Below are 15,811 nucleotides of genomic sequence, written 5' to 3'. Positions count from 1 at the left end.
ATTTGTGCTATGAAATTGCAGTAACATGGTAATACCACCTGTGACATACTATGAACTTGTTGTGACCTAACGATTTTATTAACTATCACTTTAGACACATATATCTTCTACCCTGAATATAAACACACCATCTATGCACTTCCCTTCTTCCAGCCTCCCAATGAACCAAAACCACCATCCAAAGACAACCAAAAGCGGTCAAACAGAACCACAAAAGCCATCAGTTCCATCTTAATGCCTCCCTCACCTATAACCCAGAAAACTGTATTTTTGCTTGACAGAAAGCTCTACAATAACAATGTAAAATTTTTTGATATGCTGCCAAAACATATGTTTTAGAAAAATACCAGTAGCAATGGGGTTTATTTATTATATTCTTTGAATTGAGAATGGAAAATACTACTAGCTGGAACCCGTGTTAGCGACCTAAAAGGAGGTCAGGAAAGAACAGGAAAAAAAAAAAAAAAGAGGAAAATAACCTGATTTTTTCCTGTTTAATGATAAAAAGCAAAAGCTCCACTACTGAGAGAAGACACTGCCTACAGCCTAGCTTTTCTTTCAAGGACACTGAACTTTGTCAAAGAGCACGACAGACTGTTTTACCAGCTATCACCCAGGGGCCGAGAGAAGTTTGAGGCTCTTCCTTGGGCTAGACGCCATGAAAACGTGTAAGCGACACAGTCCCTGCTCAGGAGAGCTTACAATCTAAAAAAGTAAAATGACATACAGGAGTATGGAAAAATACAGCTAAACACAAACAAACTTTGTATACATATATATATACAGTTACGCTTATAAAAACTATTAAAATAGCATTGCTACCTCTACCTGTCCCTCTCCCTAGCCATTACTTAGATGATTGCTTAATAAGGATCATAGGGGAAGTGGGTTTTAAGGAGAGATTTCAGGGAGAAGGTAGTGGCCTTATGAATCAGTTCAGGGAGGGCACTCCATGCATACGGGACAGTGTGGAAGATGTCGTATAAAAAACTTAAAATTGTGCAGAGCAGCATTTCTCCAGGTCAAAAAATCAAATGTTGTGTGCAAGATCCCTATTTCCTGAGACAGAGACAGTGTGGGTACGTGAGTAACTTTTGGCCATTAAAAGGACAAGTGAAACCACTAACGTAAGACTACACTGAGGATGTGTTACTGGCCACATACTCTGTGGCTGCCAGTTAGCATAGTAACTGTGAGATGATATGGAAGGGTTTGGAAAAGAGTTGGATACAAAGAAGGAAAGAAAGGCAAGATGAGACAAAAGGAAGAAATGTGGGGAGTATTTTCAGATGTAGTCTTCTGCTTGAGTTCTTAGTGTGTTTGCAATTTATTAACTAAATAACTAAAAAACATATACAATAACTAATGTACATTTGACACCATAAAATAAACTGGACCATATGCCAACATTTACATTATGTTATTATCCTTCACTATGGAAAGGTGAGAAACAGTTTAAACAAGAGACAAAATGCTTCCCCTTACCCTTCTTCTTCCGTACTGAAGCTTGGAAATAGAAAGGGAATGAACTGTGAATCAATTCTGAAGGTAATTTTATATGCTAAATCCTTGTCTGTTATTTTGAGCACAAACATTTTTCTTCTATCTAAGAAGTCAGTCTCTCCCTGCTAACCTGTACTATGCATGAACCTATCAAACCACTGTAGATAAACAGCTTGGCAAAAGCCCAGTTTATCAGGGTTTATACATGAACTGTAAGAAATTGCTCCCCTGCATATAGTAGGGATACATGTACGATGTTTCTCTACATTCTTTTTAAAAAGTAGTAACTGGGTCAACTTAATGAAATTATTATAATAGAGCATTTTAATATCTTTGCAGATTGAAGTGGAAAGGAATTGCTAGCAGATGTTATCTGCCATATTTTGGAATAATTCATTTGAAAGAGAACAACTGAGATGGTCTGCTCAGTATTATGGAGAATGGGGCAGCTAAAAGTCAGTTAATAAAGCTGTAAGTAGAGTTCAGAGCCAGGCAAAGAAAGTGACTGCAAAGACTGCAAGGTGTATAAATTAAAAAAAATAAATAAATAAAAAATCAAGTTGTTTAGCTTAGCTAGGAAAACTGACAAAAATATATACTCTAAGGGAAAACAAATTGGGAATTTCTATTTAACATTTTCTTATACTACATAACAAGGGACATTCAATAAAATTAAAGGCATCACATTTAAAACCAATAAAAAGGAAATACATCTGTACACAGCACATAATTAGCCTGTGGAATTCATTGCCACGAGACATTATTGAGACCATGAGCTTCTTAAGTTCAGAAAAAAGATTACACATATATTGATGAGAACATCCACAGTGTTCTATACATACTTCCTATTTATTTTGTACATATATTTTATAAAACAAATGTTTATTCTTTAAATAGTTTAATGGACATAAAAATGTGGGTGTTCTCATAGTTTATACAGATGTCCAATATATACACATATACATATAAAGATATATAAATTATATATATATACACACATACAATTGTGTTTTACGTCAGAAGACAACTTTTAACTGATGATAGTGAGAACATTATCTCTTTGGAAACTTGTTCAGTTGTTGTGCAATTTAAGAATTCTTGTTCCTTCTACTAGTAGTCCTTTTACAGGACAAATATTAAAATAGGTAGATCACAGACGTTATTTTTAACAGTAGTCATAGTTTGCTAAGATGGCAAATGTTCACAGTATCATGTGGAACTGGTATTTATAGCCGTTAGGAAGATGGTAAATATCTGCCATGCTCCAGTATTACTACTTAGGGGACTTACACTTCTGGAGCATGTTTTAGGACTATTCTTCAGAATAGTAAAGTCTTGCCACAGTAATATTTGCCCCATCTGGATAAAGATATGGGTGGGAAACTTGCTTCAAGATTCAAGTGTGTCCTATGGCTGCTAGTCACAAAAGTTGCAGTGGTTTCTGCTAGCCAATGAGACCAAACAGCAGAACAAGTGCTATTTGCTGAATTAGGGGATGAGTAAGATAAATTGCAATGCTCTTCATTGCAGAGGTGACTTTACTGTTAATAAGTGACTTTCCCCTACAAAAGAGTGCTGCTTCTCTCTGCTTTAAGAACAGTACATACTATGTAAGACTGAAAAGTAAGAGAAATACAAGATATATTCTCAGAATATCCTCATTTTGAAAGTGATTTGCAGAAGGGAATAATGAGGGGGAAAAATGGAACCTAAGTATTCCTGCATCCTTGGGAAAGTTTGTTGACAAACCAGCAATGTTTTACAGCTTGCTAGCACTCCATGCAAGGAAAACAAATCAAAACATCCCAAAATAAAAAAAGTGTGCAGAAATAATATTTCACATTTTAATTCTGTAAGAAAAATTATGGAGCATTCACAATGTGCTGAAAACTTTGGTCAGGCTCCTAGAGTTCTTCTCATGGGCTAACTGAATTTTCTGAGCTCAGTTAGGGATAAATAATCAGGATGTTTAATTTAGTCTTCATCTGGTTGTTATGCTGCAGAGAAGACAGAAACCGTTCCTGCACTGCTTTGTCGGTCAGAGCTCCCACTGAAACTATGTGTCTTCTGACTCGCTAAAGGATAGATGGGGTCCATCTGCCCCAGAAAAAATTGACTTATATCGAAAAATTGTAGCCATTTATCCACAATGCTTTGATTCCCTCAGGTTGGCCTTCATATGAGTCTATGCCAAAAATAAAAATGATTACAAAACGTAAGTATTTAAATCAATTATTTCCACAGCAGTGGAAAAATTAGCACTGCTGTATTATTCTTCAATGAGGGACGTGGTTTGTTTTTACACCAAACATCATTTGCTAAACACACTATTCTGGTGAAATAACCATATATTTATATACCTTGGACTTTTCTCTTTGTATATGCAGTCCATTCATAACATATTTTTTAGTCTAGGTGCAGAAATTCTACTTTTTAATGACCTAACAGATAAAAATCAGGGAGGAAAAAAAAAGAAAAAAGAAAGAAAGAAAAAAAAAAAAGAACTGTTACCTTCCTCACTTTCATAAAATAAAAAAAAAAAAATTCCCAAAGAATTATGCACATTTAGAATGTGGATGTTCAAGTAAAGGAATCTACAATCACATTTCTTAGAATTAGCAAAGCAAATAAAAGACTGAATGCTCAATACTTTTATTACCAATAGTGAGGAGAATTAATCTCATATCATGCACAAAAGTCAAAGTGACATCATTATATACAGTTTTTCAGATCAGAGGCTAATGAAAACAGGTTGAAGTTGAAGCTGCTTTAACACTGTCAGCTTTTTTAACAACAGCTTCTGGCAGCTTACCTTTATCCACTAATGAGAGGCCACAGAAATTTAAAATAAAACAATATTAGATGAACTGAAAATTTAGAAAGCAAAGCTAACAAAATATGATACGGCATTACTTTTTAGTAAATGTGCCAAACTTTGATGATGCATAAAAATGTATCAACATTCTCTTGCATAGCAGTAAAGGCACAAGTTTTTAAAAAAATATTCATGCAAATCATGCATATTTAAATCTCCAAAGATGCAGCATTCTTAAAACCCTTTCTGCTCTATATACTGTACACAGTGCAGTTCTTTTAAATCAATTGAACGCAACATATATATATATTTAAATTTCTATTATCCCAGCATGCTTGTCAAAAAAACACTTTCTTACCAAGCTCTTCAAGCTCTGAGGTCATTGACTTAGACCGCAAGGTCAGTGCAGTGGTTGGAGCTCGCTTAGGCGGTGGTGGGGCTTTGCATTAAAGAGAAGGATATACAGTATAAGTAAATATACATCTCTTAACCACTATATTCACATACACAATTTCAGATTTATTTAAAAGAATATGCCACATTAAATAAGGTAATATTAAATACGTACATGCAGAGGAAAAACCCTGAGACGCTTTTCAGGTACTGAATTTCTGTACTGTTTCTACTTTTAGCGTAGGTTGTTTGACACATCAGCAAGCTTTTATATAACAGGATACATAGAAACAGTTAAAGCTAAATAACTCTGCCCTTCTATTTTTCAGCAGGAAAAAGGCTTGTTAGAGAAAGTGCCTCACAGCAGTTGTGCCCCTCCTTCTAAGAAATGTACATAGCTAAAAATCTCCTGGAGACCAGCCAACCTCTGCCAGATTAATTTCATCTTTGAAGAAACTGTTAAATCTGAGAAATACAAGAAAGAAGATTCAAATTTATCTCTATAGTCACAGTGAGACTAGGGAAAACAGGTGATTCTCAGAATAAGTAAGACAAAGTAGATCTTAAAATATCAAGTCAATCAGTTAGCACAGAACAAGCATCTATTTTAGTATCCTGATAACAGATGTTTTATGATAGCTTCAAATGTATCCAAACCAGAGAATATATTACAATAATCCACTCCAGAGGTCAGAAAGGAGACTAACATCAGAAAAGATTATGGTAATGTTGGCAGAAAAGCAGGAGGTTTCCAGCAAGTAGAAATGGTGCTGGGACACCAGGAAAAATTAAGGATTCTGATGTGTTTTGGTCAATAACGTACATGATGCTACACCATTCTGACAACAGGTGGCAAAGCAGAAAGAAAGAGTAATGGAGGGAAGTATAGCTGCCTTTCTGTATCAGCTATATCCACTATGTCAGTTTCATCTTTCCCTTGTTAAACTCTTTCATCTTTTCAGAGAGGCTCGAAAACTAAAAAATATAGCTCAGGTTTAATGTCACGTATGTGGTATCTACTGCTCAAGTATTGCAAATATAAACTCCAGTCTCGGCTCTGCTCTTGCCCAACAAGAGAAGTGACAGCAAATTTTTGAGGCATAAAATACTGGATTCTTAATTGAGGCTAAAGCTGCCACCACCATGAAGGAGACTGATGGCAAGCAAATCCTTCCATACAATTCCCAACTTAAAATGGCATTTTTCAGGTGAGAAGAAAGGCTTGCATCAAAAGAAGTAAGAAACTTGCATCAAAAAGGGTCAAGATGGAAAGGTGAATGTTTTTGGCATTTTGGCAAATGACATGTGACCAATAGAAAGCTCTGGAAAGATGGCAAAGAACTGGGGTGTGTTTTTATAGAAACAACTTATTCTTCCCTTTCTGTTGTATACAACAGTAGTTTTATGTAAGGCCAGTATGACACATCAAAAGGCAGAAGTGAAATGTTTATTTAGAATGTGCTAATGGTAATTCTATTAAGCTAAAATTTATGTAAAACCGGGTTTGGACATGATTTATTTTATTTTATTTTTTATTTTATTTTTTTTCCCCCCAAGGTGCTATAAGTGGTTTTGTTTGTTTGTTTTGCTTTGTTTTTAAGAAGGAGATGTCAAGGACATACACAGTTTAGAAGGAAAGTCTTACGCCTGGACAAAGAGGGAGCCCTCTGGTGCCAGATCCCAGCCTGCTCTTGTGTTGAAAAGCCAGGTGGCTGTGAGTGACAATTCAAGAAACTGGTGGGAGGAACAGGAGTCTTCAAAAATGTGATGCTTCTGAATTGAACACTAGTTACTAGCAGCAATCTTTTCTGATTAATGATAATTATGAGGCCTAATAACTTCCCAGAGCAGCTTTTACCTGAGCAGATTCAGGAGCACCTAAGGTGAAGGAAATAGTGTCAAATATTTTTTTTGGAGGGGTCTTTTTTTTTTTTTTTTTTTTTTTTTCCCCTCTCTCTCTTACTTTTTTTTTTTTTTTTTTGTGAAATTTTGCTGGTTTTTTTTGGTGAAGTGGGGGTGGATGAGGTTTAGGTGCGGGGTATAGAACATTGCAATTCTTATGAGCATAGCCCAATCTTACTTTATAGGTTATCCCATCATCTCCATTAAAGTTAATATAGGAAAAAAATAGGCTTTTAAACTGGGGAAAAAAAAACTTTCCCTGTTTGTACTCAGACAATTATTTCCCAAAGTCTTTGCAGCACATGATACTGTACTAACCTCTCCTGGATCAGCTGCTTTCTTGTTAGCTGTAAAATGGCACAAATAGAACTTGAATGTTTTCAACTTATAGAAGGAGGAGGGGATTCTCCCTGACTGGAACTATCCTTCCACTTTGTATTCACCTAGAATGATTTGACCACTGTAGTGTACAGTTTTTCTATCAGAAATTCAGTCAAAATATATTACTTGCTTTTCCTATGCTCATAAAGTTCCCTTATAAAATGCTTTGCCAAACTGTAAGTTCTCAGTAACTTCAAATTAACCTCAAGTATGTATTGAATTTATTAATAAATACAAATCTGATCTTTGTGGATTTTCTACATCATTACTGCAAGACACTCACATCAAGAAGTTTGACTACAACATCTTCAAACAACGTAGCATAAAGATCCACAAAGATAGAAATTTCACGTCAAGCATGACAATGGAACACTATCCTTCTTGTCATGTAGTAACGTGTATGTCATCAGATTTAAAGTACTCTAAATTAAATAGCAGAAGACTATTTCAAATTTAAAAAGGGAAATTTATAAATCAGAATTTCTTGTTCCTACCCTATTTTCTATGGAGCAAGACTGGAAGGACTCCATTAGGAAAAGAGAAAAATGTACCTTTCTTTCTAGCTGTGTCATCTGGATCAAGATTCCTGGTTACTGTGACAACCTTTAGAACTAGATGATTGCCCCCTTGTCGAATCATGTTCACCACCTGCCTGTGGCCAACTTTCACTACATTCTCATTGTTAACCTGCAAAGACAGAAAATGTTCTTTTAGATCAAAATGCTGAAAAAAAATCTGTTTCAATTTTTAAACCCAGAAGGTAGAAAGAACAGGAAGATACAGAATTTCTAATTACTATCTTTTAATAAAAATAAAAATTATATAGACAATATAACAGTAGAAGAAAAGCTAACTCTTCATGAAATATGAAATTAATTTGCCTATAATTACCAGTTAAACAAATCAACAAAAATAAAAACAAAACCAAAACAAAACACAAAAAACACAAAGAATTTAAACAAACCTTTTCCTTTACATATTTTATTTGCAACTATTAGTGTGCTACAACTCTGCATTTCACACACTAAAATATTTTCTTAAATAATAGTCATTATTTACCATGGCATTATGCACAAATGTTTTATATGCATTTTTCTCTCTAATTTAACCAATGATATATTTAGAAGTTTTTCCCTTTAGATCATCCAAGAAATTAGATTTTCACTCCTGAAATGAACTCTCAGATTCAAGAGGCATTCTTTTATTTGATGCACTTTTTTTCCTCATTTTCCAGTGTTTTCCTTCTGTGAGTTTCTGGAAGGATCTGATGTCTAGGAAGCAAAGGCAACAGGGCCATAGCAGTCCAAAATAATTTTCCTGGAGAAAGATGAGTTAACCATATGAAACACTTACCATCTATTATGGTCATGCCAATTAAACTTTAAACCACATTCAACATTCAACTTTAAAATATATACTCTCCAGGTAACTCTTACTACTACAGCAAGATTTCTGCTCTATAATATTTCTTCTTAGACGTAAAAGAAAGCATAGGTGTAAAAATCTGTAAATAAGCATGCATAAAAGTAATATTTAAAATTTGTTTACACAATCTATAAGGAGTCACTTAGAGTTATTTGAAATCTGAATGATAGCAGCATTATAAGACTGAAATCCTGCATGTGTTACTTGAACATAAATGATATTAAGGAATAGAATCATTGAAGAGATGTTGCCAGAATACATGCTGGGAATTTGATCTTTATCCAAAATTCAACTGACTCAGTTATATTTCACTGAGATCACTCAGTGCCTTACAAAATGAACAGTCATTTTCAAAGTAAGCAGTTTTAGCCTCCTCTATTTATTCTGACAGGCTGGGCATCTCACACTCAAAAGAATTTACAGTTTAAAGCAAAATCTCTCATTAAAGGTTGTTGCTATTTAGCAGAACAACAAGCGAAAGAAAACCCTTTCCAACTAGAAATCATATTTTTTTTTCATACATGAAAATCTTGACCTTTTCAGTGTTTAGATTAGACAAGAAGCATTATGACAAAATAATGTCTTAGCAAACCATATTTTCAAAGCAATGCTACAGTCAAAAGTCTCAAAGCACTACTTGTGTACTATGTCTGTAAGCCTGAGATGCCTTTTGAGATTTTTTTGTTTTCAGTTTCATATAAAATGACATAGATGCAGCACATGCTGAGCATCCAGACCTGCTGAGCAGGCAAATATGAAGTTCTCTTATTCTGCAGATGGAGGATATAAATAAGTATTGATGTGAATAGGACTGTTGATGTTTTGTTGTATTTTACACCTTCTTAGCATCTGCTACTTAATGCCAAGATACGGTATCTACATGTATTTAGCCAGACCAATGGCATCTGCATTTAATTTGTCTAACGCATTTTAGCAAACAGAGTTATCCACTTGCTTCTGAAAGACCTTCCAGTATTAAAACCTCAACCAGGTAATCCTTTTCCACAGAAAAAAAAGTTTATGTAATTCAAAACTAGAGTTTGCATCAACTCTATTTTTGCTGGAGTTAAAATTTAAGGACAAAAGTCTGTAAGGATTAGAATATATCCTCTAATGCTTCCAAAAAATAAATAAACCTCCAAATAAAACAAAAGTTAAAAAAAAATAATCAAACATGTACACTTCACTAATGTAAAGTGATAAATGTGTAAAATGATAAACAGCTTATGCAGCATACCATCTGTTCGCATCATTACGTGCAATGATATTTAACATTTAGAGCAAGAGCAAATATATATGGCATTTTAAAAAACTATATCAGAAACAGAACCTCTAAACGACTGTTTATAACAGTTATTTAAAATGCACAGTTACAAAAGCTGGTACCAAAAAGATTTCTATTACACAAATAAAATATTGATAGGAGATCTAAAGATTACTTAACTCAGAGTTTACAGAAGTATTTGTTAAGAAAAGAACTATGAAATCAGCAGAACAATACATCTTCACCATGTTTAGCACTTCAGTGGGTAAAACTATAGCATGATTAAAAAAAACTATGATAAAATCAGGATTGTGAAAAGCTTTTAAAGAGCTCAGATTTCAGCCACAGATTCTCTATTTCTTTTAACCCTCCTCAGTATTCTATATATCAGCTAAATGGTTGTAGAAATGGACATTAAATCGTACCACACCAGAGTTCTTGCATGATTGTTTGATAGTTTCAGTCTGATGTTACTCAGCAAAACTTTTTCAGGTATGAATAATATGATGATACTGTCTCTCTGCTTCCCCTTCAAACTTTGAAAGTGGAAAGATGACTACTCTGTCTCATCTACGTTTTGTAAACAAGCTGAGGAAAGTAAATTTTTATAGTCAAGAAAATACTTAGGTATCTATTTCACCTGTGCCAATTCAGTTAATAATAGCATGTGTATTTGCTATTCAATGTGATCATAGTCTTTGAAATATAACAAAAAATATTTTTGCTTCTGGTTTCAAAGTGTTTAGAAGGATATTTCATAAACAAACTAGCAAAGTTAGTTTGCTGGCACAGATTTCTATTTCTCCCTCTTCTTCAACCCAATCTTTCAGCATATTCTCTGTGATTTTTCATTGCCAAACCTAAAGTTATTATTTTCCTTCACCTCTTCCGCAAAGCTTTTTTTTTTTTTTTTTTTTTTTTTCCCTCTCTCCACAGAACTATCTTTGCCCCATCCTTCGTAAAGGAGGCCTCAGGACATAATATTCTTGAAATTCACACTCTGTTGTCATATGGTTAAAACTGTTCAGTAGGCTGGAAGTTAATTTGAGCAATTTGAGAGAATTTGAGAAATAATTAATGAAATAATATGACCTCATAAATGTTATGTCTTTAAAAAATAACCTAAACCAGAAGCCCAAGAAACTCTCAAGCTGAACATATCCCACGGGATATGTATGAAATATTCTTGCAGTGGTTAAAAAAAAAAAAAAAAAGAACACTTCTATGAATATCATGATTTTTTACTTCTATGCCTCAGTACCTTTTCCACCTTGTATAATCAATATACATCAGTTTTAAAGACAAGTACAGTGCTACAGGATGGGAAAATTATGACTTCAGAGCAAGCTGGAGACACAAATGATAAAAAATCAGAGCAGATATTTTTTTCCAGACAAAATAATTTCCTAGTTGTGTGGAGTACATTGTATTTCAATGTACTGAAATACTATTAGCCACACGAATTATAACACTGTTTTCAGATGCCCCACGTAACTTAACCTTGTGTGAACCACTCAGTGAGAAAGATTAGATGAAGCTGAACAGGCAGCAATAGCAGGTGAGAGAGATTTCCACCTAGCCTTTGCCCCAAGTGATGCACCACTACTAGTTAGCTGACAGCTTACAATGGTTAACACAGATGAAATGCAAGCAAAGTGATGCTCATGCTGGTGATCAGTATTTGAGAAGATATAGGTGGACCAGCTGTAATTAGAGGTACACACAGCTGGCTAATCCAGGTACTTCTGGATACATTTAAGGCACTGCATTTTCATACAAGACAGAAAATAACACTTGCCATCACTTCCACATAGTTATGCAATTTCATTCCTTTCCACTGGATGGTGGAATCAGTTATTCACACACTTGCCATTTCATGGGTTTCTATAGTAATGCAATATACTTGAACATGAGACATTCAGTTCTCCAAGATTAAAAGCAGTGTGCTGTGTCTTCTCTCCAATCCCCACTACTGCCACCACAGCAGACAGGTTTCTTTTCCCTCCAGCACCCTTTTGAAGAACCCACAACAGTGCAGTGCTCTGGGGCTTGCATTCAAAGTGCTTCACAGCTGGAGTTCACACTTGCTTAAAGCTCCAAAACAGAGACTTGGATCAACAATGATGTTCCTCTTGCATGAAGAGTTTGGAACACCACCAATGAAGAGTTCTCTCCCCAACTTGGGTTTTCTCTCAAGTGGTAATTCAAAAACGTAGAGTAAATCAGGGACAAAGACCACCGACCATCACAAATCTCAGTATGTTTAATATCCACGTCTGCCACTCTGACCTGACCTTACAGAGCATTTATACATAGCAACATCTAACACATAAACACACAAAAAACAGTAAGAATCATAAAATTTTATTTAATTATATATAATGAAGTTGTCTCCAAGGGCAAAATATCAATCTGGTAATCATTATTTTTCCTGTGTGAAATATTCCCTACATGAAAGCACCCTCCACAGAAAAAGATAATATATGAACACCCATGACATCAGTAAATTTATTCTGAACCTTACAAAGAAAAAGATGTTCCTGTTGAGGCAATCTTATAATTCTGATAACATCGGACAGAAGCACACAGGACTAGGAATGACAATAGTTTATGAAATGGAAGAAGTTTTGAAAAGGATGAAGATATGCTAGAAATTGGTTTACAGTGAGTCTGAATGGAAGTCATTTGACGGGTGACTTCAAGAGATGTACTGAAGCTGAAAAGGGCACCAGAACTGATGGCATGAAGCCAGAAGCAAAGGAGAAAGACAGAATCAGGAGTTAAAGGGAGACGACAGCTCCCAGCACAAAGGAGAGGAAACAGGGATCTTCTCTCCTGGTCCATCTTTACAAAGACATTCTAGGTGATCTCAAAGGAAACAAAGAGCTTAGATATGAAACAGTAAGAGAGAACACTACAGGTGCATGCAAGTCAGTGTAGCCAGACAGAAACTGATAAGAGGTATAGAAAATTGTAAACTACTTGTTTCAAATATAATTGCATTCACACGTTTCTAACTGATCACTATACTGCCCACAGGGCAGGCTGTATTTACTTTAGAAGCAGCAAGATTAGAGAAAGGATTACCCTGAAATCTGTTCAGGATTTTTCTTAAGATTAACCTTTCACACACACGGGCGTGTACCTCCCAAAATGTTCACTTCCATGTTTTAAAGAAAATGGAATACCATATTATTCTTTACAGTACTCATTCCACACAAGAGCTACTGTTGGGTGTCTGCTCCCTTTTTTGGCCAATATTTGATTGTAAACAGACTCTTTGCTATGTAAATACATGTATCTAGTGAACTTATCTGAGCAAATTTAGGGCAGGAAAGTAGAATACTGTTATTTAAAAATATGGATTTTTTGGAACATAACACTGGATGGTTCATAGATGTCCGGGAGATGCTGGGGTAGATTTTATGGATATTGGTACAAGCTGCATAAAAGCATTTTTTCTGAAATGCATAACCTTGAAAAAGGTTGGAAAATAAATAAAATAAAATAAAATAAAATAACCTGCACATGGTAGGATAGCAGATGTATGAGCTGGAACATATTCACCAGCGCAGCCTTCCCGTAGGAAGGTGCAAAAGAAAAAAACACTACCAGAGAAAGAGACCTTTACAGATTTTGTTCTATTAATAATAATTAAAAAAATCCTAATTTCTTCAATACATCATGTAGCATCCTAATCTTTCCATTACCAAAACATTGTGGAAAATGTAGTCAGTCATTTCCACCAGTAAGTAAAGAGACAAAACCTTGTAATTTCATTCACAATGACCGCTGCACAGGTGCAATGGTGAATAAATTCACCCTGCGGTTGCAAATGCACATTCTGTCAAAATAAACTTCTCAGAAGCTCTTCCCATCCACTGAACTACTTGGAAAACAGAACAAAACAAAACAAAACAAAACAAAAACAAAGAAACAACAAACAATCCTCCCTGTTATACATAGCTACATACCCCAGTCCATGCAATCTTTAAAAATCCACCACTTCTGTAAACATTTAACATATGGTAAGCCCATTACAATTGGTACCAGCAAAATAAACAGCAGACAGGTAATTCAGGAGGCTCAAATGATACTTTTGCATGTGCACTGTTGTGCACATGACACTGTCTGAGCATGTCACAAACCAGCACGAATTTACCATCTGTGAAATATTCTTGTTCTGTAGATCAAAATGTGGAACAAAGACACAGTGACCTAGACAGTCTTTGGGAAGTCATTCATTTGTTATTTATATCTGCAGTGCTAACCTAGGAGTCAGTTACAAGGCTGTTTTATTTACTGAAAGCCAGCAACTGCTCTTGGTGCTTATGGCTGTGCTGGTCTTAATCTCTTTGTGAAGGGCCAAAGCAGTATTTAGCCCAAACTCAGACCATGTCCTGAATTTGCGCTCTACAAGTGTATTCAGTGTCAAAAAAAGTCTATTTGCTTCAGGCTGAAAACTATAAATTTGTGCTGAATGGTTAATATTTTAAACAGTGCTTACTTCTGTTTTCTGTACTGTAATCTTGCATCATCACCAAATACATGAAGAGCACTCAGTTAGACTGTCTATGTTGAAAGGACATGAAATTTTAACAATTTCTGTAGGCAACATACTTTTCCCTGAGTATTACAGGAAAGGAATGACTGGATAAATTTGCTGGTAAAATTTGGAGACCCAAATGAAGAGGCAAGTCAAAAAGGTTCATGTCAATTTATTTGAACTAGTCCTGAAACTGGTGTGGAATAGTCTCTGGAATATCCTTAAGAAATACCTAATACAAAAAGGACGTTAGCTGACATTCTGAGCTCTAACGCAGACTTCTTTGATTGTTGCCAGGTTTTGATCATATCCTCTCTAATCTAATTTAGTGCAAAAGATGTTTCAGAGATTTTATGCACCCTTTTTTAGTGCCTCATAAAAGGCACTAACAACAACACCTTTACAGAGCCAAGAATACAAGCTTGTGGAAATATAGCTGAAATTCTGCATAAGTAGATTTTTAATAACAACCCACTTGCTTATATATTTCCCTGGGCTGATGGCTGTAAAGCAAGGGAGGGTGTAAAGAAGACAGCCAGGTTCTTAGTCGTATTCCGTAATAGGACAAGAGCAATGGGCCCAAACTGAAATATAGGAAAGTCCAGTGAAACATAAGAAAAAATGTTTTTTAATGCGAGTGTGGTTGAATAGGGCAACAGGTTACTCAGAAAGTCTGTGTAGTTTCCATCCTTGGATGTACTCAAAGCTCAGCTGGGCACGGTCCTGGGCAACCTGCCGTAGTCGAACCTGCTTTGAGCAGAGAATTGGGCCAGGTGACCTCCAGAGGTGACTTCCAGCCCCAACAATTCTGTGAGTCTATGGGGTTTGCTCAAAAGAAAACATACCACAGAGAAGTACAGCCTTGCAGAAAAAGTTCATATACATTACAGGAAAAGTATCAGAACCGCTAGTAGCAATAACACAGTAAAAGTTTCTTCGCATAAGCTCAAATACTGTGGTAAACAAAGAAGATATAAAATGTCTGAAGGAAAACACCCTGTGGAGATACTATGTCTTGAGGTTTTATACTTCTTCCTGTCATCACACCCTTAGGATGGAAGCGGGGAAATATTACTTTGCTCCTCCAGCTCCCATGGCAAGGGAAGGCGTCCAGCCACCCAGTAAAGAGAGCCACCCAGTGCCCACCTGCAGCAAGGGGAGCAGACTGAAGCACAATCCACCTGGTGAGACCTTGGGTCCTCAGGACTGCTCCAGCCAGGCACCAGACCCTTCTTGCAATAGGCTGAGCAGCAGGTAAAAGTGTTGTCTCCTGAACTGCCGCAGGAATCTGGGCTCTGCCTAGAGATTGCTGAGCCATGCTGCTGAGGAAAGCTTGAGCCTGCGCTTCACTGTACTCTAGCGTAGTACCAGTTCTGCAAATCTTCAGCTGTGCTTGGGAACATCTATTTCTGCTAGAAGCATGGGAATGAGGAGGCATCTCAGATCCTTAACTCCAGACTCCTTTGTTGTCATGGCAACAGCATCACAAAATTTATTTCTTAACATTTAACCAAGCTCCATCTTGGAATTACTCAAATTTTTTGCCCCTGTTAGGCCCCAAACCTCTGCCATCTGATCTCAT

The 15,811-nt window shown here is 35.9% G+C and overlaps 1 protein-coding gene across 6 annotated transcripts in view; it reads right to left on the bottom strand.

The window, feature by feature from the left end:
- SHANK2 (SH3 and multiple ankyrin repeat domains 2) overlaps nt 1–15,811 on the bottom strand; it is a 347,944-nt gene that overhangs the window by 36,869 nt on the left and 295,264 nt on the right. For 4 of the 6 annotated variants that reach the window (XM_084522208.1, XM_084522207.1, XM_084522210.1 and 1 more), the window contains 3 exons: nt 7,546–7,681; nt 4,677–4,757; nt 1,486–1,506 (listed from right to left, as the gene is read on the bottom strand). In XM_084522208.1, coding sequence (XP_084378334.1) covers nt 1,486–1,506; nt 4,677–4,757; nt 7,546–7,681 — 238 coding nt within the window. The remainder of the gene's footprint in view (nt 1–1,485; nt 1,507–4,676; nt 4,758–7,545; nt 7,682–15,811) is intronic. The other 2 variants (XM_084522209.1, XM_084522211.1) reach the window with 1 other exon arrangement.

This window comes from Aythya ferina, assembly GCF_964211825.1.
Source record: "Aythya ferina genome assembly, chromosome: 5".
Classification (NCBI taxonomy): Eukaryota; Metazoa; Chordata; class Aves; order Anseriformes; family Anatidae; genus Aythya; species Aythya ferina.
This window is presented reverse-complemented; position numbering and strand designations above follow the sequence as displayed.